The sequence below is a fragment of the Lissotriton vulgaris genome, chromosome 2_1 (genome assembly GCF_964263255.1).
Source record: "Lissotriton vulgaris chromosome 2_1, aLisVul1.2, whole genome shotgun sequence".
In the NCBI taxonomy this organism is placed as follows: domain Eukaryota; kingdom Metazoa; phylum Chordata; class Amphibia; order Caudata; family Salamandridae; genus Lissotriton; species Lissotriton vulgaris.
The window spans coordinates 14,601,469-14,628,816 of NC_141687.1; the positions used below are offsets into that span (position 1 = coordinate 14,601,469).

The 27,348-nt window shown below is 47.3% G+C and overlaps 1 protein-coding gene across 1 annotated transcript in view; it reads right to left on the minus strand.

Annotated features, from left to right (window-relative positions):
* Positions 1-766: 766 nt before the first annotated feature.
* LOC147729461 (uncharacterized) overlaps positions 767-27,348 on the minus strand; it is a 153,564-nt gene continuing 126,982 nt past the window's right edge. The window contains exon 8 of the mRNA XM_086954332.1: positions 767-6,780. Within this exon, the coding sequence (XP_086810458.1) occupies positions 5,681-6,780 (1,100 nt within the window). The 3' untranslated portion in view covers positions 767-5,680. The remainder of the gene's footprint in view (positions 6,781-27,348) is intronic.

Genomic DNA, 27,348 nt, shown 5'->3' on the forward strand with positions numbered 1-27,348 from the left:
AATCTTATGGTACATTTTCTAGGAATGCCATAGATGCGCCTAACTTATGGGTAGAATGAGCCCTAGGGGGAATGGATAGAGTGCGTTTTGCTTTTTGGTAACAAGTTTGAATGCACTGAACAATCCATCTAGCAATGCCTGATTTTGAAATAGGATTGTCCTTATGTGGATGAGAAAAGGGCACAAACAGTTGCTTAGTTTTACAAAATGGTTTTGTCCTATCAGTGTAGTAGAGAAGTGCTCGTTTTACATCTAATGTATGTAGAGCTCTTTCTGCAACCGTTTGCGGTTGGGGAAAGAATACTGGAAACTCAATCGATTGGTTGAGATGGAACGGTGAAATGACCTTTGGCAGAAACTTTGGATTTGTTTTAAGAACCACTTTATTGTGATGAAGTTGTATAAACGATTCTTGAATTGTTAATGCCTGGATCTCACTTACTCTTTTAAGTGAGGTAACAGCTACTAAAAAAGCAACTTTCCATGTAAGGAACTGTAATTCACACTTATGTAATGGTTCGAAAGGAGGACCCATAAGTCTTGTGAGAACAATATTTAAATTCCATACTGGAGAGGGTGGTATTCTGGGAGTTCTTTTGAGTCCTTCCATTCTTTTGAGTCCTTCCATAAACGCTTTGATTGCAGATACTCTAAACAATGACAAATGTTGTCTGTTTTGAAGATAGGCTGCTATAGCAGCAAGATGTAACAGGATTGAGGAGTACGCCAGGTTAGATCTTTATAGGTGTAACAGGTAGCATATGATGTTTTGTATGGAAACATCTAAGGGGTTGATGTTGTTATTTGTGCAATACACAACAAACCTTTTCCACTTCGCTGCATAGCATGCTCTAGTGGTAGGGTATCTTGCTTCTTTTATGACATTCATGCAATCAGGTGGTAAATTTAGGTATCCAAATTCTAAGACTTCAGTAGCCAAATCGCTAGATTGAGCTGCATTGGGTCTGGATGCATAATCTCTCCATGGTTCTGTGTCAGTAGATGTGGGGAGAGTTTTAATTTGTGATGTGGTCCGGCCCATAGTTCTAGCAGCGTGGGGTACCATGGTTGTCTTGCCTACGTTGGTGCTATGAGAATCAATGTGAGAGAATGTTGCTGTAGCTTGCGTACCACTAATGGAATTAGTGGGAGAGGTGGAAAAGCGTACGCAAATTTGTTTGACCAGTTCATCCATACCGCATTGCCTTTGGATAATGGGTGTGGGTATCTGGCGGCGAAGCTTGGGCATTTGGAGTTGTGGTGTGTAGCAAAAAGATCTATCTCTGGTTGACTCCACTTTTGAAAAAATGGCTGAAGAACTTGATGATAAAGTTCCCATTTGTGTATCTGTTGTCTCTGACGATTTAACAGATCTGCAACTTGATTGTGAACTCCTGGTAGATGTTCTGCTAACAAAAAAATGTTCTGAGGAATGGCCCACATCCCTATGCTCTGCGCCAGCTGGGAGAGCTGTAGGGAGTGTGTTCCTCCTTGTTTTTGAATGTAGTACATTGCTGTCATATTGTCCGTCCAGACTAGTACAGCTTTGTTTGATAGGTAATGCAGAAACGATTTTAGAGCTAGAAAAATCGCTAGTAACTCCAGATGATTTATGTGGAGTAGTTTTTGCTGCATTGTCCATGTACCCTGTACTGTGTGTTTTTGTAAATGCGCTCCCCATCCTGTGAGAGATGGGTCTGCGGTTAGTATTATCTGTGAAACAGGTTTTATAAACGGCCGGCCCTTTGGAAAGGTTTTTGGTGTTCCACCATTGCAGAGAGCGATATGTTCGGTCGTCTACCACCACCAGATCTGTTATTTGTTGCGGAGCCCGATTCCACTGACTTGCCAAGCACTCTTGTATGGGGCGCATTTGTAGTCTTGCGTGTGGTACTATAAAAATGCAAGATGCCATCATTCCTATTAGTTGCATGAACACTCGAGCTGGTAGTGAGTGTTGTGGCTGGAATCTTTTGATAAGATCCTGCATGTTTTGTATTCTTGTTGGGTTGGGGTACGCTATTGCCTTGGAGGTATCTATTATGGCACCTAGATACTGCTGAGACAGGGACGGTTGGAGATGTGACTTCTTTTGATTTACTGTGAATCCCAGTTTGTGTAGCAGGCATATCGTTTGATGCGTGTGCTGTACACATTGGTTGTATGACTTGGATTTTATTAACCAGTTGTCCAGATATGGGAATACATGAATGTTGTCTCTTCTTAAGTGTGCCGCTACTACTGCTAGACACTTTGTGAACACTCGAGGTGCTGTAGTTACTCCGAAAGGGAGTACCTTGAATTGGTTGTGTCTAGTATGAACCCTGGGTACTTTCTGTGCGATTGATGGATGGGAATGTGGAAGTAGGTGTCCTTGAGATCCAATGTGGCAAGGAAATCGCCTTTCTTTAGCAACAGTAGAACCTGTTGTTGTGTGACCATGTGAAAGTGGTCTGATTGTATGTACAGGTTTTGGGGCCTTAGATCTAAAATAGGTCTGAGGGACCAGTCCTTTTTGGGTATGAGAAAGTATAGAGAATAAACTGCTGTGTTTTGATGTTGTTTTGGGACTGGTTCTATTGCATTCTTTTGCAGTAGAGATGCCACCTCTTGCCTTAGCAGTATGAGGTGTTCTTGTGACATGGGACGTTGTCTGGGTGGTATTGTTGGAGGAGTGGAAGTGAGCTCCAGGCAATAACCTGACTGAATTATTTGTCTTACCCACCTGTCTGTGGTGATGGAAGGGAAGTCAATGTTTGGGAGTAGAGGCATTGCGATTGTTGTTGCCTCTACCTCTGCCCTTATTGTTTTTTCCGCTATACCCTCCTCTATAATATCCTTTACTGGGCGAGGTTTAGTTGGACGCTTTGTAAGTAGAGGAGGTGTTGTCAGTTTGGAAGCCTTTAGAGGCGCCCCTATATGAGGAGCGACGAAAGCAAGGTCTATGGGCTTGCGTTTGTAAAGCTCCCATGGATTTTCCCGTATCTGTATCTGTATCTTTTTTCATCTTTTCTAGTGCATTATCGACTGTTGGACCGAAAAGGTGTTGCTGGTCAAATGGTTGGTTTAAGATACTGGCTTGTACTTCTGGTTCGAACCCAGAGATGCGTAGCCATGCATGTCTACGCAACAGTTCCCCTGTATTTATTGCTCTAGAGGCTGTGTCTGAAGTGTCTAGTGCACAGCGTATGGAGGTATTTGTAATAACCTTGCCTTCCTGTATTAGGTCAGAAGCCCTGGTATTGTTCTGGCAAGTGTTGCATGAGTGACTCTAACTCATCATAATGAGCTCTATCATATCTTTCTAACAAAGCTTGAGTGTTCGCAATCCTCCAGACATTGGCTGCTTGTTAGATGGTGCGTTTTCCTGAAGCATCTAAAAGCTTAGACTCTTTGTCAGGGGGTGGAGCACCCCCTGTTGTCTGCAAGTTAGATCTCTTTCTCGCATTTGACACTACTAGTGAGTCCAATGGCAACTGTCCTTTAATGTATGCTGGATCAGTTGGAGCTGCTTTGTACTTTTTTTCTAGGCTGGGGTTAATTACCCTAGCTCTGACTGGATCTTTAAATATCTCGGGTGCATGTCTTACCACTTCACTAAGTATTAGAAGTGTGGTTGTGGGCTTATGTGACGACAGTAGTGTGTCCATTAGGAATTCTACTTCCACTGGATCTGTGTGCAGGTCCACCCCATGGAAAGTGGCTGCTCTATGAATGAGCTGCATGAACCCAATGGTGTCATCTGGGGGAGATGGTATAGACTGGTATGCATCGTCTTGTGGCAGATCTGGCGCATTATAATCTTCCCATGGGTCACCTGATGGCCCAGGAATATCATCTGGGTCAATAATGTCGTCTTTGTGATGTTCACTCTCTACCCCCTGTGAGTATCTATATTCGTCAGCCTCATCTTGTTGTATAAGACTATGTGTACTAGATGGTTAATGTACAGGAGAAATATCTATTGGTATTTCTACTTCTTTTGAAGGAACCTTATGGGGGAAGTTTGAGCATGCTTTTTAGAGGAACTGGCGGTGGTTTAGGATAGTCCATTTTCCTCTTTTCAGGCACTGTATTGATATGTCCAATCTTTGGATTAATATGAAGAGTCTTTTGCTTTGGGTCAGGTTGGAAAAGCTCTTCTACTGGAAAATCCTTTTTCGGCGCCAATTTATCTGGTTTGGGGCCGAAATTCTTAGTTTTTACAGTGTCTATTGTCTTCGGAGCAGGTTTTGGTTTCGGTTCGGAAGACTTGTTATCTTTTTTTCTTAGGATCCGTGCTCTTTGGATCCAACATTTTTGTTTCCGGGGTACGTTTGGACTCGTCTACCCTCGGAGCCGAAGTATGTTTCGGTACCGGAACCGTCTTCGGGTCCACTTTTTTCGGAACCGGGGTGGACTTTGGTTCGGTAGCTTTAAGAACGTCTTTCGGTGCCGTACTTGCTTTCGGCTCGACCGCTTTCGGTACCGATGGAAGCTTTGGTGCAGGTGTTCATTTTGGCTTAAGGACTTTCTACTTTTCGGGACCGACAGACTGACTCAAGCCCGAGTCGACTGGAGACCTTTTTATATTCTTCGCTGCCGAGCCAGAAGGCGGGGCGTCGGAAGGTTTTGGTCGGTGTGCACCTGGACCCGAAGGTGGAAGTGGAACCGAAGCCTATCCCGGTATGGTTGGGTGAACAGGGTCGACGCTTGTACTCACAACCTGTTGACCAGCTGGAAGATCTTCATCTTCGGATTGATCCTCAGCTCCAGAAGTTGAATCCTCTGCTTCAGAAGCAATGTCTTCTTGCCACTGTTCTTCGGCGTCTACTTCGATTGGAGCCTCGTCTATGATGAGGCCTGGTGTCGATGAAGATGACTGCGCCATTACTCTTCTAGCTCGACGGTCCCTGATGGTTTTCTTGGACCGGACCAAAGCGCAGGCCTCACAGTCTCGACTCCCGTGCTCTGGAGATAATCACAGATTGCAAACCTCATGAAGATCGGTGTGAGAGAATTTGTGTCCACACCGAAGGCACTTCTTGAAGGGTGTTCTTTCCATGAGCCAAAGGCTCAATGGCTCAGTTGGGCCCTACGGCTCGACGAACGCTGGAATTGAGAAGTAAAGCCTTTCTTCGACCCGGGTAACCGGAATTACTGTCGAAGATGGCGGAAAAAAACAATCTGAAGATGGAGTCGATGCCCAAGCGCACTACGATCTAAGGGAGGAGACATCCAACAGACAAAGACTCTTCCAAGACAACAACAAAGTGTAATCATCCGGGCCCACCACCAGATAGTGATCTAATGCAATAGTGTGTGTTCTGCAGCCCATATGCCTCGATCATCTTGTTTGAAAAATTTGTGCATTTCCAATGAGATTTTTCTTGCAAACTTTATTCTAGTGTCAATGCTTGATTAAAGATAAACCTTGCAATACATACTATTAACCCTATTTACTTTACTAAGTCTTTTAAAGGTAGTACTGATGAACTTAAAATGTATATTCATCAACTTCTTTAACTGTAGTTTGGAATTGTAGATACCGCTCTCATTTGTCAGTGCTTTCGGTGATTAGGATGTGTCGTACTCTTGAAGCCTTTTCCACATTTAGTGCACTAGTCGGGTGTCTCTCCTGTATGTGCATTTCCAAGGATACTAGGATACCATTTCAGACTACACAAAATTTACATTTAGATCATGGACCTGATTTCTCATTGCCATGTGAACTCACTTCCTCACACTTATTCTGGCTTTTAAAATACTCGTCTATATTGAAGCCTTTCTCTGAGTTTCTCGACGCACAGGGGATATCACCAAGGTACATTTCCTGGTGATCGTCATCTCCCTGTACCGTGAAGGTAGGCACATCTTCCATGCTGTCATAGCTTTTAGAATTTAGCAGTGTGTCCTTTTGGCTTTGTAACAGTTTTGCATTCTTTGGGCTGCTCTTATCACCTGGTTTCTCAATGCCATGTGATCTCTCATGAATGACAAAGTTTGCTCTAAAACTGAAGCATTTTCCACATTCAGTGCATTTGTACGGCTTTATACCTGTATGCTTTTTCTTGTGACTGAAAAGGTATCCGGTGTGGCTGAATCTTTTACCACAATCATTGCACTGATAAGGTTTTTCACCTGTATGTTTTCTCTTGTGTACTGTAAGCATTTCCTTTCGAGTGAAACTCTTATCACATTCGGTACATGCATATCTTATTCCGGTATGGATGGTCTGGTGCCTTGTAAGACTTCCCTTCTGGCTGAAAGTTTTTGCACATACATTGCAGGCATACGCCCCTACAACTGTGTGCCCAACTTCTTCACACTTATTCTGGCTCTTAAAATACACGTCTATATTGAAGCCTTTCTCTGAGTTTCTCGACGCACAGGGGATTTCACCAACGTACATTTCTTGGGGATCGCCATCTCCCTGTACCGTGAAGGTATGCACATCTTCCATGCTGTCATAGCTTTTAGAATTTAGCAGTGTGTCCTTTTGGCTTTGTAAGAGTTTTGCATTCTTTGGGCTGCTCTTATCTTCTTCATCATCATCATCATCATCATCATCATCATTATAGCTGCCTGACCCCTCCACATTGGATGTTCTGTGATGTACATTAGAATGTATTTCATTAGCAGAAACCATTTTAATTACAGGTAGTTCTTCATTCAGCGTTTCTTTCTTCGAACTCTGGAACATGTCTGTGCTGGATCGTCCTGATACAATGTCGGGAGTTTCTTCTGTAGCGCTTTTCAAACTGTATCTGTATTTTCTTTTAGTCTTCCTGCTTCTCTCACCTGAGGGTTTAAAGTATGTTGTATTAATGTTCCATGTCTATTCACATCACTAATTTATGTTTTTTAAATCAAATTTGCTATTCATACTGAATCTGAACTGCTACTAATTGTTCATTTACACAGCAAGGGACCACAAACCTTTCTACACAGCATGGGAAAGTGTTGCAAAGACAGTCCATGGTGCATCTTGCCTCTGCCCCTCCCACCCGCAGATGGGCCAAATGGCTTTCTGCACCTCAGTCTTTTCTGCTCCATCCAACCCTCATTGGTCTAGACTTGTGAGAAAGTTTTAAATCATTTTAGTTCCAAGTATGGAGAGGCAGCTCATCAAATGTAAGAACACATTCTAAAATACAGACTGGCGCTACCGAGCCTCGAACTACGAGCTGATAGCTAGAGCACCAGCTGATAGCACCAGCACTGAACACACACAAGGAAGCTGTAGAAGTTGGTCCCGTTGCTACTCTATAACTGAAGTTTTAAGTGTACAATACATAATAAGGTGATGGGCACTGTTGTGGTTGGATGTACATTTATACAAACATGGAAAGGCTCCTAGTAACCACATAAGACTTCAGAATACAGAGGATAGAGACAAGTGTTGCAAACTTTGGAACACCACTAACATGCATGCTGCAGATCTAAAGGTTATCCATTCAATGAACAGTCTTCACTTCTATAAAGAGGTTAGAAAGTCGCGAGCCTGGTGTGGTGGGGGACAGATATCTCCCAATATAAGTAAATAAGACACAAAAATGCAAGGGCACATTCTGTTATGATGTCCAACTGTTTAAGTCAGGCTTTATAAGAGCCCCTGCAATTAATCCAGTCTCAAACGCAGCCGTCAATAGCTGGTGGACAGGACTGACAGAACTTAAACGCAACACGAGACTTAGTCAGCTGAGACACAAAACTCAAGGCATTGGGAAGTCGATACTTTACTATTTGGTCTTCTAGTGCCAGCCCAACAAGAACACATGTCTCACTCGATCATGTTACAGGATCAAACAAAGCATTTCTTGGCCTTTTGAAGAACTCCCAAATCGCTCCAACACAGACATCAACTAAATCACCAGGAGCAAAGAGTCAGGGATGCACACTTGTAGCTAAGGATATAGCATAAGGTCCATTAGTTGAGAAAGGAAGAGTCAATGAAGAAGGATCTTGCTCATAGCTGGATGAGTTCTGAAAACTGAAAAGGACTGAGCCAGAAGCAAGCAAACAGAATCCATGTACACATACAGTGGCGGCTGGTGACATTTGAAAGTGGTGAGGCGTAAATGTATTGCCGTACTGCACTATGGCATGCGGGCGTAGCTCGAACAACTTAAGGGCGGTTCTCCCCCCAAGACAATTTTTAAATAAAGAGTGGACAAATGGTGCATTTTCAAGCAAACTCGAGGAAGCAGTGGGGAAGGGTGGCTCACTGGTTAGAAGCGGTAGACCCTGATGCAGAGGTCTGACCCGGGACCAGGGTTCAATTCCCGACGCAGCCGGGTCTTGGGCTCAATGTCCACGGACTCGATAATTCTTGCCTCGGTGCCTACTTGAATCATGGGTCCCACTCTGCAACTCTGGGCAATAGCTTGCTTAATCTACACAACGGCCCCGAACGCACTGGGATGCCTGGCTTCACCTTGGGGGTGCCCAGTAGGGGGCATCTCACAGGGAAAGCCAGGAAGGGTTCCACAGCGGTATACAGCGCCAGGATGCCTGAAAGGTGATAGTGCGCTTTACAAGTATACATACATTTACATTTTACATTTAATAAAGCAATAAATATTTATCATTTAAGAAATTGCCAATTTTTAAGAGTTATAGAGGACAATATTTGCTTATTTCACCAGCAGACTGTTATAAGAAATGTGCGCCAGACACAAGTAAGACAGAATAGAGAATGCGAGAACAGCCACAACCGGGATTTTGAATTTTACTGTGCTCCATTCACCCCTTGCTCAATGAGGGAGACACCATTTGTCAAAGGAAATCAGAGCAGTAGGTTTTGTTTGTTGTGTGTTACATCATAGATAGTATTAGTTTCTGGAAAAGAGTTATTTATTTATTTTATTTATTTTATATTCTTATATAGCGCCTGATTCGACCCCGAAGGGGTATCTCCGCGCTTTTGCCAGTGGAAGAATATAACTCGTGCTGATCCATGGTCAGAGAGATAATTAGACTTTGATTATGTGGTTTAGATGTTTATGAATAAATGAGTTTTGAGGGATTTTCGGAAGGTTAGGTGGTTAGTGATTTGTCTCAATATATGAGGCAGTGAGTTCCAGAGGACAGGTCCAGTGTGGGCCAGGGCGCGGCCTCCCTGCCTGGATTTTTAAATTCTGGGTACCTGTATTAACTGCAGATTACTGGAACGTAAGGATCGTCCAGGTAAGAAAGCTTTTGTCAGATACTTGGGACCGGTACCTGACAGACATTTGTGAATAGTGCATAAGATTTTGAACTTAATGTGTTGCCGCACTGGGAGCCAGTGGAGTTTAGTCAGCAGAGGGCGGGAGGGAGTCCTAGGTGGAACGTTAAGGACAAGCCTCGCTGCAGTATTTTGGACTATTTGCAATTTGTTGAGCTGTTCTTCATTAGCGGATAAGAGAAGACCATTGCAATAGTCCAATCTGCTGATGACTAACGCCTGGACCAGTGTCTTCCTATGACTGTCAGGTAAATATGGAAAAACCCTTCTCAGCAGTCCATTGGCACGAAAACAGGTGCCAGCCACTTGGTTTACATGACCTTTCAATGTTAGTGCTTGATCTAATAGCACCCCCAAGTTTTTAACGGTCTGTTTAGGACTGGGGACAGGTCCCAGTTCCAAGGGCCACCACTCGGGGGACCATAGTGTCGCTGCCTCCCCGAACAACATTACTTCTGTTTTTGCTACATTACATTGTAGGCAGTTCTTAGCCATCCACTCTGACACTGCCCTCATTCCATCTGCAAACGTTTTAGTGCAGGCGTGAAGGTCTTAAAAGGGAACAGAAGTTGGGTGTCGTCGGCATACGACACCGGGGTGAACCCAAAGGATCTCACTAGGTCAGCGAAGGGGGCCACATACACATTAAATAATGTGGGGCTTAGGCATGAGCCCTGTGGCACTCCCTTGGTGAGCTCCCTAGAGATGGATTTGTGGGAGCCCAGTCTGACTTCTTGAGAGCGGCCCGAGAGGAAACTCTCCATCCAGGACAGAGCCGCACCCCCTAATCCCACATCCCTCAGACGGCCGAGGAGCACCTCATGTGACACCGTATCGAAAGCAGCGGATAGATCCAACAGCACCAGATTCATGGACCCCCCTCCGTCCTGCGTCATCCTAATGTTATTGGTCACTGTTAGGAGGGCTGATTCGGTGCTGTGGTTGGGCCTGAACCCAGATTGTGAGTAGTCCAGGCCCTCCGTTGCTTCGATATGTTTGGATAAATGGGTGTTCACGTGCTTCTCGGTCATCTTACTGATGTACGGCAGGAGGGAGATGAGCCGGAGATTCGAAAGATCTGTCCATGGGGATGCCGCTTTTTTCCTTATTAGGTTCACCACCGCCTTCTTCCATTCCATTGGGACCTGTCCTTCTGTCAGTGAGATGTTCATCACAGACTGAATGGAAGGTCCTAAGAGGGTGATCAGAGGGGCGACCATTTTGGCAGGAAGGAAGTCATTGGGGGACCCAGATTTTATGTGGGTGATAAGAGGGGGAAGATCTATGTCGCAGATTGGCGGGAAGGATAATAATTGATTTTTGTTTTGTTTGGATGAGTTATGTGGGAGAAAATTCTTATTCCCAGCGCTACTAGAGGCCATTATTTTATCATAGATGAGATTGATTTTATTTTCAAAGAACACCGAGATCTCATCACAGAGGGTCTGAGAGAATTCATTGGGGCTCTCACAGGCTGTGGGTTTCACAAAGCTCTGTAGTATTTTAAACAGCTCCCTTGGGCAATTACCCGCCTCGGCGAGTTGTTGGGTGAGACTGTTTTTCCTGGCTTGTTTTATATTTTTATAGTAGGTTGACTGGGCCTCTTGATATATTTTCTTGTTCTCCTCAGTTCTCAATTTCCTCCATACTTTTTCCGCTCGTCTGCATTTCTGCTTCTCTATTCTGAGTTCCTGTGTATACCAGGTTTCTTGCTTGGAGGAGGGATATTGTTTATGTAGCTTTAGTGGGGCCAGAGTGTCGATGGCTTGCTTAAGTGAGTCATTTAATCTGGCTAATGCAGTATCTGCTGAATCCTCATCTGTGAAAGTTGGGTGTATCCAGCTTTCCAGCAGCTTTTCCACCGATACTTTATGCCACTGTCGACGCCAAATTGGCGGGAGTGGCGCTTTATTTAATAATTTTGCCGGGCCCGTTAAAATGAACTCTATCAGAAAGTGATCTGACCATTGAATTTCTTTAGCAGGTGAGCATCTTACTTTAGTGCAGTTAGAAAAAAGTGAATCTAGAGTGTGGCCACCTATATGGGTAGCACCGCTATTCTGTGCTTTTAGTCCCAAAGTGGAAAGATCCGCGATTAATGAGATTTCGGGGTGTACCAGGTTGTCCATGTGCACATTAAAATCTCCTAGGAGGATGAAGTCTTCCTTGGATTTAAAATGGGGGGCTAGTAGCTCCAAAAGGGAGAGAGCAAATTCCGGATTAGATCCTGGTGGACGGTAAACTAAAGCACCTTTCCAAGAGATGTGGCCTGCCGAGGCAATTTTAAAAACCATTATTTCAAGTAGTGAACTGTGCCTTTGTTCTAGAATTGTGACTTTAAGTGCATCTTTATATATGATGGCTAGGCCACCACCTGTTTTATTGGCTCGATCAAAATGTAGAAACTTGTAACCTGATGGAACCCCTAATGTTATAGCTGTAACCGTGTGGGGTTTCATCCAAGTCTCGGTTAGGAAGCAAATATCTGGCTGTATGGTGTGAACTAGATCCCATACCTGATGTTGATGCTTTGGAAAAGAGCGAACATTTAAAAGAAAGCTCTTCAGTCCCTCTGGAGGTGCAATTTTAGGTGTATTTTCCTTCGTAATCGCCCTGACTAAAGATGATTGGAACCGACACTTCATACATGAGAAACAACCCTCAAGACATTGCCAGGGTATTTTAGTGCAGCATTCTCCAGATGATTTTAACTCTAATAGAGATTGAGCGGCGTATTTAATTTTGCTGATACCTGTGATAGCGGGGTCCGAAGGAATAGAGCCCATTGCCCCTTTGCCCCGTCCTGTCGCGGACTGGCGCAGACGGGCAGCTCTTTGGCTGGTCTTCGGCGTGTCTTTGGCTGCGCGCGATCGCTGCGCGCTCGGGGAGGGGCGAGGGCTAAATAGCCCCAGGAGTTGAAGCACTAGAGCGCTAACCGCTCCTAGTGCTACCGGAAGTGCCTGCTCACACCTGTCCGCCCTCCGCTCAACGGTGCTAGTCACCCTGTCGGAACGACGCGGGCAGGAAGGAAGTAGAGCCTTGGCAAATCAAAAGTCTAATAAAACAAATACAGCTACTGCTCACCCTCCTCGTGATCAGGTAGGGAAGCGGCTATGTGAAGCGGCTATGTGGCGATATTAATTCTAATCCTAATAGTGCGGTGCGATGTGAATCTCAGCAAGCACAGGTAATGTGAGTTTAAAAACACAGAATATGACAATGTAATCATTAAAAAGTCTCAAATCGCATGGAGCGCAGGATAGCCAACCTTCCTCGGCAGCGGGTCGGGGACACTGCTACCGTCACCTTCCCTATATTTTGTTATGTGCTGTACCGGTGACCATTATTAGTTTAAAGTAATATAAACTTGCTGGCAGTGTCATTAAATATTAGTTAATGTGCATGCATGTGCCCATGCCTGTATGTAAATTATATCAAACAAAAAGGCTCGGAGAGAAAGCAAAATTATTATTAAAACATTGGAAGAGTATCCAATATGATAGTCAGAGAAGCCCAATAGTATCAAAATTTGTACATTTATTTATTTTACCAATTGAAAAAGTTTTTAGTTTTTTGACATATAAATAATCTCATGCAAGAAAGACGCTGGTATACAAAAAAGCAATACATATAAACCAGACAGGTGGCAACAACAATACATATCACAAAACAAAAAAAGGAACACCATAAACATAAATACTGTGTCCTTGTAATAACTTAAGCCACAGAAAAGCGTTGACGGCGTTTCGACCGTTTCCACGTGCATGAAGCCGAGCAAGAACTTCGGCTTCATGCACGTGGAAACGAGTTGGCGTCTCTGAAATAATATGCGCCCAAAAACGATGTGTTGGTGAATATATCTGTATACATCACCACCGTGGTCATTAGGTGGCCCTTCTAAAGATCTTTTGATATTTTCCTTACTACACCATTAAGTAGCAAGGCCTCACCGTGCAGTGATTTTATTGCAGTACGATATTGAATATTGATGCTGGAGGACCTGAATGTCTATCGGTCTATGCCTTATACATTTTTATACAGAAGATCTCTTGTTCAAGAATACCTTTTTGAGTCCTGAAGATGACCGCCAAATAACGTATCGGTCGAAACGCCGTTGACGCTTTTCTGTGGCTTAAGTTATTACAAGGACACAGTATTTATGTTTATGGTGTTCCTTTTTTTTGTTTTAATAATAATTTTTCTTTCTCCCTGAGCCTTGTTGTTTGATATAATTAGCATTTGTTCGGGGTTTGTGGACAGCCCCTGTGGTTGTTAATCATGCCTGTATGTAAGACCAGTTGCTACATATCTGCCCTGTCCTTGTTCTTCCATCTCACACAGTCTGCTCTAGGGGCTTGTGGTAAACACTTGCATCTCTGATTTCTTTGCCGTTTCCTGTGACTGGCAGCCAGGGGGCACTCTCCAGCTAGGCTCAGACATACGAGACCTACCCTGGGATATTCTAGAACTGCACTGTAGACAAGGTTTGTGAGATTTCATGTACATAAAAGTCTCAGAGCCATGTAGTTTTCTAACCCTTTGATAACAATAGGGAGGCGATCGGGGGGAGGGGGATCGGGCGGGTGTGGGTTTAAAATTAAAAGAAAACTTACCTGACCGGGTACGCGCCGCTTCTCTGTTCCTGGGCCAGGATCCCGCTTTCTGAACAGGAACAGAAAGAGGGACAGGCAAGCTGCAGCTCCCTCCCCTCCTGTAAGCCAATCACAACCCTGTAATGGCAGCGTTGTGATAAGTGCAGAGTCCCAGACGGTGCCCGATCGGGCACCAGTAGGGAGGCCATTTTCTTTATGTAGGTTGCATGCAATCAGCTTGTGGAGAACTGCATCGTCCTCTAGGACAAAGATATTCTCGCCACTTTGTCTTCCAAGAGGACATGCATATCCACCTTGTTGAAGGTGGTTCCCCCTACGGATCACCTCATGGTAAGAGGTGTGGTATCTGCAGGATGCTCTTACCGGATAGCAATCCAGGTCTGCATATCCCGGGATTTGTATAGGAAAAACAGAGAGCTTGATAGCTCAAAAATAGGGAAGTACTTGGAAAAATGTACTCTTCCTTCTCTCTCTCTCTCTCTCTCTCTCTCTCTACAAGACCAGGCCAAGCTTAATCTCCCCATATACGCTGAAGACATTGAGCAAGCAATCAAAAATCTTACAACTGGGAAAGCACCGGGCCCGGATGGGTTTAGCGCTATGTTCTACAAGAGCTTCTCCCCCCCCTGATCGAACCCCTCAGAGACCTGTACATCCTTGCTGGAACCCCTGCGACATCGTTGGAGGCTCCCCGACAGCAGTGGAACATTGTAAACACACGGGAAAGCCGTAATAAAGCACACACGTTGCGCCCCACCAAGGCTCAGGATGCAAGAGAGAGGGAACAAGCCATTAAGCAGACAGAACATCTTAGCAACCCAGACTTGCCCTCAAGATCAGGGTCTGAAACAGACACCGTACCAGAACAATTATATCAGCCGAGTAGCATCGCTCAACACCGATGGGGGAGGCCCTACAGTAACACCGCAAACGGCAGAAGAACTCGGATGATTCCCCTCATGCGTCTCTCAAAGAACTTTAACTGTGTTTTGAGGGGACTCTTCCCATTGCAGCCACCTCAGTACAAGACACTTTGGTGCAATAAACACACACTGGCACCATGCTAAAGACAAGTATGCATAGATATGGTGGCCACCTCTCAAACATCCATGCAGCTCGACTACGCCCCCACGCAGACGATAAGTGGCTGATACAGCATTGTTATCGTTTCCTTTTTTTCCCTCCGCTCCTTTATTCTTTCCGTCCTTAAGATATCCTTTGTTCCAATATTTAACCTGTTATTTGATATTTTGTCGATTTGCATTTCAGTGCAGATGGCCTGTTGCCCGTTGGCAAACGTGCCTGGGATGGAGAGTTGGGTATAGTAAATGTTTTATACAATCTGTCTGATCTGTACTGGCACACTCCATGTTCAAAGGGTGCAACACTACCAAGGCGATATTCGGGACAAATTCACCACAGGTGGAACTCAGTGACCGCTGGCTGCTCTACATTGGTGGGCATGCCCCCCTACTATTTGCCACTCCTTAAACAAAGATGTCAAGTAATAATTATCTCCTTCTCACCTGGAACGAGCTGGGGCTAGCTGGCTGTGTTAACCGACACACGGTATACAAAATACTTGCATAGGCACCAGATTTCAATGGCGATGCTACAAGAGACACACCTCACCCAGCAAACCCTCTCATCACTGCGCACGCGGTGGAGGGGCATGGAGATAGGGACCGCGTACTCGGGTTATGCCAGGGGCACATTGATATGGGAGCCACCTGGGACTCCACTGCAGTCATTACACACTCGGGTAGATCTGAAAGGCCGATATGAGATCCTTGAGTGTCTCCTAGATGGCTCCCCATTGACACTTGTCTCATACGCACCAAACTCGGGCAGGCTACGTTTCTACAAACCATGGCCCTGTCCTTGCTAAGTGATCAGTCGGCATCAATGTACTGGAGGGAAGATTACAATTGTGGGCAAGATCTAAACTTAGATAGATCACGCCCGCCACTCCCAGGTGCACAATCTCTAGGCCTGGCACATCACATGAAGGTCTGGACCAGAGATATCAAATTAAGTGACGCCTGGAGCAGCAAGCACCCCACAACGTGCACATATTCACATTATTCACCGAAACACCAGAATTGATGCAATATTCTGTTCAGCAGAGGTGCTGGCCAGGGTGTCGCATGCAGAGTACCTGGCCCGCACACCATCAAATCATAGCCCCCCTCTAGGTGCGATTGGCCTTGGGCACGCACAGAGCTAATATCCCAACCCATGGAGGCACTTAAAGAGGCACCACTTCGCTCCTCCATAACACAATCTATCACCTCATACTTCCCAAACAATACAGGCACTGCCACAGTATAGAATTCAAGGTGGTGTTGAGCGGACTCTTAATTAAAGCTGTAACTGGCTCCCGAATGACGACCTTGAAAGACTTACAGGACCAAGAGTCCAAAGTAAGACGTTGCGAGCTCCTTGCCCCTACCGACACACACATTGTGCCCACACTAGCCAGGGCCCGCCTGGCCCATAAAGAGGTACAAAAGGGGGTGGTGAAACTTGTTTCCGGTCCAGGGAAGGCATGGCTTGGCAGTTCGGGCTGGACTGTTCCCATGAGGCACAGGGTCAGACTGATTTGCATATAGCCATGTCTGAACTGGGGTGGCAGAGTGGGCTAAAGAACGGTGATAGATTAAACCCAGATCTTTTGACTGGGTGTGAGTGTTTGATTGGTTCAGATGCTCCGTCCATTACCACCCCCTTTTGTACCGCTTTTGGCCCATAAAGAGACACAAGACAAGCTCTGTGCCCTAGACTACAGACAATACCTGGCCCGGCAACATGCTGACGTTGATGAAGCGGCAGGACACTGGCGTGGCTGCTTAAATCTTGCTCTTCACAGTCTCCAATCACAGCCATACACACACAGGATGGGCAACTAGTGAACACACAAGAACAGATTAAGTACTCCTGTTATAAATACGATGCTTCCCTCCATAAAGCTCCAGCGTATAACATCACAAGAAACTCAGCAATTTCTGTCATGCGCTACCCTGCCATAAATAACTCAGGCCCAATATGCATCGCTCGAGGCTCATATATCTGAAATCGAAATCTCTGAAATGGTTAAACAGTTGGCAAGAAACAAAACACCAGGGGCAGATGATTGGCCATCTGAGTTCTATGTGACGTACGTGGAATTGCTAATACCCTGCTTATGCAACATTTACCGTGAGGCGTTCGATCATGGCATGCTCCCACCATCTCTTCCAGAAGCCATATTGGCGGTACTGCCAAAACCGGGGAGGGATCCATTACAAATGGGTTCATACAGTTCTCTATCACTACTGATTATAAAATCTTGAGCAAAATACTAGCGGACCGATTAATAGATGCAGCACAGCTACTAGTTCATAGTGATCAGAACGGGTTCATACTGGGGAGGAAAACTAGTATGTACTTGCGCTGGCTCTTTAAATTGTTGGACTGGGCGCAGACAGAAGCAGACACCTTAGATTGCCTCTCTAGATAGGAGAAGGCTTTTGATACCTTGGGTTGGGATTACTTAATGGCAGTCTTGTCACAGTTCGGCCTGGGCCCGAACTTTCTCCGTTGGGTAAAGATACTGCATACTAATCCGCTGGCCAGAATGAAGACAGGGCGCATCATTTCTCCTTCTTTCGTTATAGAACGTGGCACGAGACAGGGGTTCCCCTTGTCGCCCATTATCTTCGCATTGGCCATGGAGCCCCCAGCAAGAGTGCTCCGCAGCCATGTCCTTGATTCGGGGCATCCAGGCGTACACGCATGGTCTCTATGCTGATGACGCACTGGTCTACCTGCGAGGCCAGAGCAAGGTCCTACAGGAATTAGTGAAGGTATTGGATGAACATACCCATATATCCGGTCTGAAAGTCAACTGGTCTAAATTAGTAGAGTTCCCAATGAAGCTCCTCTCCACGATACAAAGGCAACATCTGCCCACTACTCCACTTGCATAGGTCTTTGACTCCTTCAAATACCTAGAAGTCCAAATTCATCACTCTCAGACAAACCTAATAGAAGGCAATCTAGACAAAGTACTTGCCAGTGCTCGTACTGCGCTACCATTCTGGACCAGGTTGCCTTTATCTCCTATGGGGCGAGTGGCCATTGCCGTAAAAACCCAACAGGTTTTTGGAACTGGCACTGGGATTGGCCAAGCGCAGATTGGCTATGTCTTGGAAGTCACCCAAGGGTCCAAGCACACATACATGGCTCTTAGACCTCCGTAGATCGCTGGTTGCTGAGCACGAAAACCAGTGGGCCAACGCCATGCGGCGCTCCCATCAGCAAACCCCACACAATGGCAATATTACCTAACAGCCATAGAAACAAAGCTATGCACTGCGACCCTAGACATATCATAAGTCATACAAAGGACTGCGCTCCCATAGCGAGACATCACGATCGAGATAGTCACAAAAGTAGATGTATGGATCTCCCTGGGGTTGTTACTTTGAATAAACTACTTTTAATCCACAAACCCACTGTACTTGAAGTCATTTCATACTGCACGCACTTGCACACCCTAGGTCAACGCAGGCGAGGATAGATGTAACAATACTAAAGTTAAAGTTAAAAGACTTATAAAGCGCTTGTAGACCAAGCGGTTTCTTGGCGCTGAGGACAGGAGTGAGTGGAAAGGTGCCTACTCGGCAAAAGCTTGCAGAAAAAGCCAGGTCTTCCAAGCCTTCTGGAAGTCCATATAGAGAGCTGTGGTCCTAAAGCTGAGGGGTAGAGAATTCCAAAAAGAGGGGGCCAAGAAGGAAAAACTTACGGGCGGGAACGTAAGGCTTAAGTTTGGCGGCTACAAAAGCCGGAGCTGAGCCGGCTAAAGAAAATCAACCAAGTTTAAAAAAGGAACATTCAGTGAGTGGTAACCAGTGTAGACCTTTTAGAAGCTGGGTGATGTGGTGGTGTTTGGGAAGTTTATAAACCAGCCTTGCAGCCTGGTTCTGGATTAGCTGGAGACGGAGAAGCTCGTACGCCGGAATTCCGACGTACAGAGCATTTCCGTAATCCAGACGTGATATAACCATGGCTAGCAAGATCAGTTTAAGTGCCTCATTGCAAAAGAAACGGGAAATTTTACATATAATACGTAAATTAAGAAAACACGATGAGACCACCGCACTGACTTGGTTGTGCATGGAGAGGTCACTGCTGACTCTAATACCAAGGCTTTTGACAGAGGCTGAGGGAGGGGGACCATGAGAAAGGGGCAAAAAAATGGGGGACAAGGGACTGGCGACACCACCAGATACGGATCCCCCCCCCCACACACACGCAGCGCTACCATATAAGCAGCATCCATGTATATGTACATTGCTGGGCGTATGCCTGGTTAAGCATGCAACGAAGGTGCATACTGCACATGTACGGACAATAAAGGGCAGTAATTTTTGTTATTGTTAATAAAGCTGGAGTTAGAATATTTGTGCTATAGAAGGAGTAGTTTCTGTCCTGTAACTCCAGTTCTGTAGTAGGGGTATCTCTGTTATAGTCATAATCTAGTGAATAGTCCCGCCCATGTGCGTGGACCCCGGCAATCAAAAATAATCTCTTAAGTTGTCAAAAAATGCAGAACTGCAAAGACACTTAAGAGAGAATTTAAAGACAAATAATGCAGCCTATATCCACAGGCTACACTGTCCAGTACTTCAACTAGAAATTCCACCAAAAAAAACCACCCAAACAGCACAGCCTGCCCAGTTTCCTCCACAGAGAAACTTGCCTCTACCAGTAAAGCCTCTGGAATGATAGAGAGGAAGGCATGGACAGACAAGCCCCATAGGCTGCCATTATGTGGCTTAAATAGGATACTGTGCCTTTAAGAGAACTTTCCAGAACTTCTCCCAGTATCGCAGAATGCACTGCAGGTCCCTTTTACTTTCAGTTCTTTTTGAAGGCGTAACACGCCAGACCTGTAGCATTCCTTACATGAATATATTTCTCCACCGGGGAGGAGGGCGGGCGCTTATGACTATAACAGAGATACCCCTACTACAGAACTGGAGTTACAGGACAGAAACTACTCCTTCTGTAGTAGGGGATCTCTGTGTATAGTCATAATCTAGTGAATAGAATGGCAAGCCCATCCCCACACCAAGCGGCGGTAGAGAACGAGAATTAACACCACTATTGTGCGAACAAATTTCGCAGCGAAGCCTGCCCAACCTGAGCGTCTGCCCTGGCATCAGTGTCCAGGCAGTAATGCTTAGCAAAGGTATGGACCGACTTCCAAGTGGCCGCCTTGCAGATTTCTGCAATCGGAACATTACGGAGCAAAGCTGACGTGGCAGCTTTGCCCCTGGTGGAATGAGCCTTAGGTATACCCCCTAAGGTCTTATTAGCTTTTTGATAACACAGCTGTATGCAGGACACAATCCACCTAGAGATGAACTGCTTAGAGGTAGCAAGACCCGTCCTGACCGATCCATAATTGATAAACAATTGGTCTGACCTACAAATATCTTTGGTTTTATCCAGATAAAATTTCAACACCCTCCTAACATCCAGGGAATGTAAAGACCTTTCAGCTGGAGATGAAGGATTCTGAAAAAAATGTAGGCAAAGTTATGGTCTGGTTGACGTGAAAATCAGAAATAACCTTGGGAAGAAATTTAGGGTGAGTACGCATAACAACCGTAGCAGCATGAAATACAGTATAAGGTTCTTGGCAACACAACGCCTGAATTTCACTCACCCTGCGGGCCGATGTAATGGCCACGAGGAACGCCGCCTTCCAGGACAGGTGCTGCAACGAAGCCTTATGAATAGGTTCAAAAGGCTCCTTCATCAACCTGGACAGCACCACATTCAATTCCCATGAAGGCGAAGGAAGCCTGACAGGAGGGAAAACTTTCTTCAAACCTTCCAGAAAATCTTTGATCACAGGGATCTGGAAAAAGGAAGTCTGTGAAGGGCCTTTCCTGTAGGCAGTCAATGCAGCAAGATGAACCTTAATGCAATGAACATTAAGGCCAGACTGCGCCAAATGTAGAAGGTAAGGAGGGATGACATCTTCCTTGCACGTCGTCACATCATATCTCTTGGACTTGCACCATTACAGAACCTCTTCCACTTGTAAGCATAGGAAGTCCGAGTGGAGGGTCGCTTAGACTCCTTCAGTATGTCCATGCAATCTTCGGGCAGATTCAAATGGCCATATTGCACTATCTCAGGAGCCATGCCGCTAAACTCAAAGACGAGAGGTTGGGGTGCAACATCTGCCCCCCGAACTTTGAGAGAAGGTCCGGCCTGCACGGCAGCCGTATGTGAGGAAGGAGAGACCGGTGAAGCAGGTCCGTGAACCACCACTGCCTGGGCCATTCCGGGGCAATAAGTATCATCCGAGCCCTGGACCGGGCCAGCTTGATGAGCACCGCCGGAATCAGGGGAATGGGTGGAAAAGCGTACAGAAAGCTGTTCTACCAGTTGATCCATAGCGCATTCCCCAGCATCCCCTGCTGGTAGTACCTGGAGGCGAAGTCTCGGCATTTGCTGTTTTCGGCGGTGGCGAACAGATCTACGTCTGGAGTCCCCCACCTTGCGAAGACTTCTCCTAGTACTTTGTTGTTTATGACCCATTCGTGGTTTTCCTGAATCAGTCTGCTCAGTGCGTCTGCCTGAACATTCTGCACACCTGGCAGATGGGTAGCCGTTATCGTCAGTCCTCTGGCAGAAGCCAGTGCCAGATCGCCTGCCCCTCCTGCGACAGAGTGAGTGATCTCAAACCCCCCTGCTTGTTGAGGTAATACATCGTGGTCGTATTGTCCGTCTGTACAAGCAGAGAGTTGGTCTGAAAGGACGGATGAAAGGCCTTCAGTGCCAAGTGAACAGCTCTAAGTTCCAGGAAATTGATGTGATACGTGGCCTCCATCGGGGACCACGTTCCTTGAATCTGTAAGTCTCCGGAGTGCGCCCCCCAACCGTGGAGAGAAGCATCCGTCACGACCGTCTGAGTGGGAATGTCCTTGTGGAAGAGAACCCCTCTGAGGAGATTCCCCGCTGAACACCACCACTTCAGAGACTGAAGAGCATGCAGAGATAGTCGTATTTTGTCGTCCCAAGATCCTTTCCTCTGATCCCACTGGTCCTCCGAGCACTCCTGCAACGGTCTCATGTGCAGTCGTGCGTGTGGCGTTAGGAAGATACAAGAGGCCATTGATCCCAGTAGAGAAGACACCGTCCTCACTGTTGTAGATGGAGTGGTCATAAGAGCCTGAGCCTTCCGAAGGAGTGATAATTGTCGCTCCTCCGAAGGAGACACGCTTGCTGATCGCGTATTGATGGAGGCTCCCAAGTACTGTATGCTTTGGTCCGGAGTCGGGACAGACTTGGGCATGTTGATGTGCAACCCCAGCTTGTTCAAGAGAACGCAAGTCTTCTGGAAGTGTGCTTGAGCTTCCGAGAAGGAGGAGGCCTTGATCAACCAATCGTCCAGGTACGGGTAGACGAACACCTTGTTCTTCCTCAGGTGTGCTGCTACCACCGCCATGCACTACGAGAATGTTCTCGGCGCAGACTTCAGTCCGAATGGCAGTACTGTGTATTGATAATGATTGGCGCCGACTTGGAATCGCAGGAACTTCCTGTGTTTGTGTGCAATGGGCACATGGAAGTACGCATCTTGTAAGTCTATAGCACATAGCCAGTCTCCCTGTTGCAACTGAGGATAAATCTGATGCAACGACAGCATGCGAACCTTCTCTCTGCGAATCCACTTATTTGCCTGTCGCAAGTCCAGAATGGGCCTGAACCCGTTCTTGTCCTTCATGCGAACCAGGAAGAACCTGGAGTACAGACCTCTTCCTCTTTGAGACAGAGGTACGTCTTCTCTCGCCCTTTTCCTTAACAGGATATCGGCCTCCGCCTGGAGCTCGCGCAGCTGAAACTGCGAGCTGACCGGTGGAATTGCCGGAGGCGGGCTGGTGAACCGAAGACTGTATCCATTGCAAACAATATTCAGCACCCACTTGTTCTGAGTAATTTTTCTCCACTCTGCCAGAAAAAATTGAACGCTTCCCCCCACCGGAGTGGGTAACGGATGCAGGGGAAGTAAGCGCACAGGGCCTAGACCCGGCCGGGCCTTTGGTTGCTGGTGTCGACTGTTGGCCGCCTCTGCCTTTCTGGCGCTTCCGGAACGGTCTTCGGAACTGCTGCTGTTGTTGCTGCTGCAGTCCTGAAGCCTGGCCACGCCCTCTGCCCTGTCCACCGAACCGTCTCTGAAACGGGCGGTACGATTTCTTGTTATCCTGGGGCTTTTCCAGACCCACAGCCGTGAGTGTTTCGGCCTCCGCCTTCATGCAGGCCATTTCGCCATCCGCATGTTTTCCAAACAGGGTTTCGCCAGAGAATGGTAAATTGGCAACCCTTTGTTGTGCGTCAGGTTTCCGTGAGGCGGAGCCAGGCGTGTCTTCGCTGATCAATCCCATGGCAGAAACCATGCGCCGCCAGGAGGGAAGAATCGGCTGCAGCACTGATGACCTGATTCGCCACCAACATCCCTTCATACAACACCTCCTGGAAATCTTCTCTCTTGTCACGAGGCAGGTGTTCTACAAACTGCTGGAGGGATTCCCAGAGGGCTCGTCATACCGCCCCAACCAGGCCGTGGCACTCGCAGCCTTCATGGAAGTCGCCGACGTGCCACAAACCTTCCTCCCAGCCGAATCCAGCCACCTAGATTCCTTATCTGGTGGGACTGTGGATGACGGAGTGGTGGCATGTTGTTTTCGAGCCCCCGTCACTATCACAGAGTCTGGAGGAGGTTCCACCCGTAGAAAAGCCGGATCCGAGTCGGGAGCCCGGTATTTTTTCTGTAGTCTCGAAGGGTCACCGCCGGGGTGAGAAAAAGGTCCATGGCCGGATCCTCCAGGCCCGGTACCAGTGGTAGTAATGGCCGAGACAGATGTTTCTGGTGCAGCGTCTCGAAGATCACCGATGTCTTGGGCGTGTGCACCGTCAACGAAATGCCCAATTTTGCTGCACCTCTTAACAGGACATCATGGAAGGACACCAGATCGTCGACCGGTGACACCCTCGTCTCCGGTGACTCTGACAAAGTCGGAGAATAGTCCCTGGTCCCTGAAGATCCCGTATGGGAACGAGACCTGCGCCTCCTGTGGCGTCGTCTCGACCGCGTGGATGACCTGTTGCGCGATCGTTCCCTCCTCCTGGAACGAGATCGTGATCTCCCAGTTCGTGGACGCTCCGCAGGTCTCTGTGGAGGCGTCTTCCGTGGCCTATCCTGGGGTTTTGGTTTAGGCGTCCCCTTAGGCGGTGGAGGCAGTGACACCGACCTTGGCGGAGGAACAGGAGGTATCTCCGACCGAGGAGCGGGCCCATGAGGAGGAGGCGGTGGTTGTCCAGAGGGAGGAAGTGGTGGAAGCGGAGGGTTGATGGGAGGATCCTCTTTAGGTACAGGAGGTGGGGGCGTCTTCGGCCGAGGTGGTGTATAAACCACCGAGTACACCGAGCCCGGTGACCTCTTCGGGGGATGGGACTGCAAACCAGCCCCTCCAGTAGGCGATTGCCGTCTCTGGCGTCCTCCACCAGACCCAGCGTGACTTCTTGCGCCAGAACTCCTTCTGCGCCGCTTAGGAGAGTTGTAAAGTCTCAGAGACGCCGATCTCTTTCTTCGCGACGCCGAGCATCGCTTTTCCGGCGTCGAACGTCGCCTCCGAGACTCCGGCGTCGAACGCCGTCCCCGCGACGTCGAACGTTCAGTCCTCGACGATGAGCGTCGACTCCTTTTCCACGCCGACCGCTTTCTAGAGGTCCTCGACGTCGAGGATCCCCTCGACGCCGGCCGTCTTCTCGACTGCGACCGGCGGTGTCGCCTCGACGGCGATCGCCGACGCCTGTCGCTTCTTCTTCGACGTCGATGGCTCGACGCGGACGTCGAAGAATCCGTCGACGGTGATCTAGACGGCGGCCTACCCAGGCCCTTCGACGTCGATCCTTCACGCCGTCTCGACCCGGAGCCCCGGGGAGATGGGGAACACACCGTCGTCATCCCTCTCGACGTCGTCGTTGATGCAATCGACGCCGACGGAGACCCGGACCGTTTGCTGGGCTTCCTGCCTCTGGGGAGCCCCCCAGAGGCCTGGGCAGAGGGAGCTTTCCCAGCCTCCCAGACCCACCTGCAGCCTGCAGTCGTCTCTCCTCTAGGCCGTGAAGCCTAATCTTCAGCCTTTCCCTCAGGGTCCTTGCTGAAAAGTTCTGGCAGATGTCACATTCTTCAGGGACATGTGCATCAGGGAGACAGATTATGCAGACGTCGTGTGGATCAGTCTTGGACTTCTTCATTCTACATGCTGGGCACTTGTCGAAGAGAGCAGGCATTTTAGAGCCCTAAAAAGCCTGAACAAATACACAGGAGTGAAGGGAAACACCAAGTACACAAACTGAAAACACTTTTAAAACCAAAAGTGCACAAAATTCCAATAAACCCTTGAAAAAGGGAGAGCTCAATGCACCAGGGTCCTGTTAGCAGGAGCCGGAAAAAAGAACTGAAAGTAAAAGGGACCTGTTGTGCATTCTGGGATACTGGGAGAAGTTCTGGAAAGTTCTCTTAAAGGCACAGTATCCTATTTAAGCCACATAATGGCAGCCTATGGGGCTTGTCTGTCCATGCCTTCCTCTCTATCATTCCAGAGGCTTTTACTGGTAGAGGCAAGTTTCTCTGTGGAGGAAACTGGGCAGGTTGTGCTGTTTGGGTGGTTTTTTTGGTGAAATTTCTAGTTGAAATACTGGACAGTGTAGCCTGTGGATATAGGCTGCATTATTTGCCTTTAAATTCTCTCTTAAGTGTCTTTGCAGTTCTGCATTTTTTGACAACTTAAGAGATTATTTTTGATTGCCGGGGTCCACGCACATGGGCGGGACTATTCACTAGATTATGACTATACACAGAGATCCCCTACTACAGAATGACAATGTTACATAATTAATATTGTCGTGATTACTCGATGCCTCTTCAGTACTGTATGTGCTTTATCTTTCTTTCTTCATATATGACCAGTCACACATAATACAGTAAAATGACATCATCTTCGGTCTTTGTGAAGATTTCCTCTGACCCAGCCTGCTGCCTTGCCCCACTGAAGGATATTTACTTGCATAAAAAATCCCGCGGTAGAACCTCTGACCGGGTAAAAACAGGTTGATATATATGATTGGGGCTCAATAACAGTCAGCCTGAAATCGTGCCTGGGTACTGGTCTACTGTGACCATTGAGGCTTTGACCTTTTTGGCATTATTTTCCCTGAATTCTTTTCAAATTCATAACTCCGGTTACCCTTATTGGATTTTTATTGTTTAGGTGTCATTTTCTTTATTACATTTTACTCTATTTTTCTAATTTGGTTTGGGATTAGCATAATTTTGACTTTATTGTTGTTTTGGTACTGCATAAAGAATTAACACATTGCTCGAAATGAAGCCTGCCTGCTCTGTGCCACAGCTGCCAGGGGGCTGATCTCAGGTTTATTTAGTGACTTTATGGGTTCACCCTGGGCCCCGTTCCACCGCGGCTTGCTAGTGCCGATTGTCGTGGAGGGCTAGGTCGGACGCCATCTTAGGTAGTCCCGGACCCCTGCTGGACTCTAGTTAGCGGTCCAGCTCGGGGAGGGGCTTGGGCCTCAAATAGTGATGAGCCCCCGAGCGCGCAGCGGGCACGCCGTCTGCGCGCCGAAGGAGCGCCAAATGAGGGCCCGTCGTGCCTCGGACGGGCCCAGGGCCAGCCTTCCTGCCCGTCTTCCTTACGGGCGATCTGGGCCCCACAGGATTACTTATTCTCGCACTGATCTTCTGAAACTGGTTTGCCCCGCCGAGCAAAGTTGCTGCTTGCAGGTGGGACCAGAGTGCGCCGTGGCGGGATGCCCTAGCTGCGGCTTTCTCCCCAGCTCTCCTTCCCCCCGCGCTCAGGCGCAGGTGCGGACCACACAACAATAATCAGAGCCAGCCTAATCAACGCCAGGTCTGTGGTAAAACACGCAGCTGACATCTTCGACTTACTTGTGGATGGCCAGCTTGAGCTCCTTTTTATCACAGAGACATGGCTCAATGGTTCGTGTGCTCCGACCATTGAACTTGCTGTCCCTAGAGGCTTTAAGATTGCCAGAGCGGATAGACCTTTAGGTAGAGGAGGGGGTTTAGCGGTGATTTTTAAGGATGAGTGGCACTTTACATCTGAGCAATTAGAGGTGGGGGTGGAGGGGGGAGTTCTCCATTTTTCCCTCATTATTAATCCCCACTTTACTCTGGGGGGGGTCCCTGATTTATAGGCCCCCAGGCCCTGCCACCCACTTTATTGAGACTTTGGAGGAATGTATAGTGCCACGGACCCTGAGTTATCCCAAATTCCTTCTGGTCGGCGATTTTAACATTCATGTAGACGACATGGATTCTTTGGAAGCGCGCAGACTGGGGGAAGTTTTGGATCTGTCACAGCTTAAACAATGGGTGACGTCTCCGACTCATGTCGGAGGTCATCTTTTAGACTTGGTGTG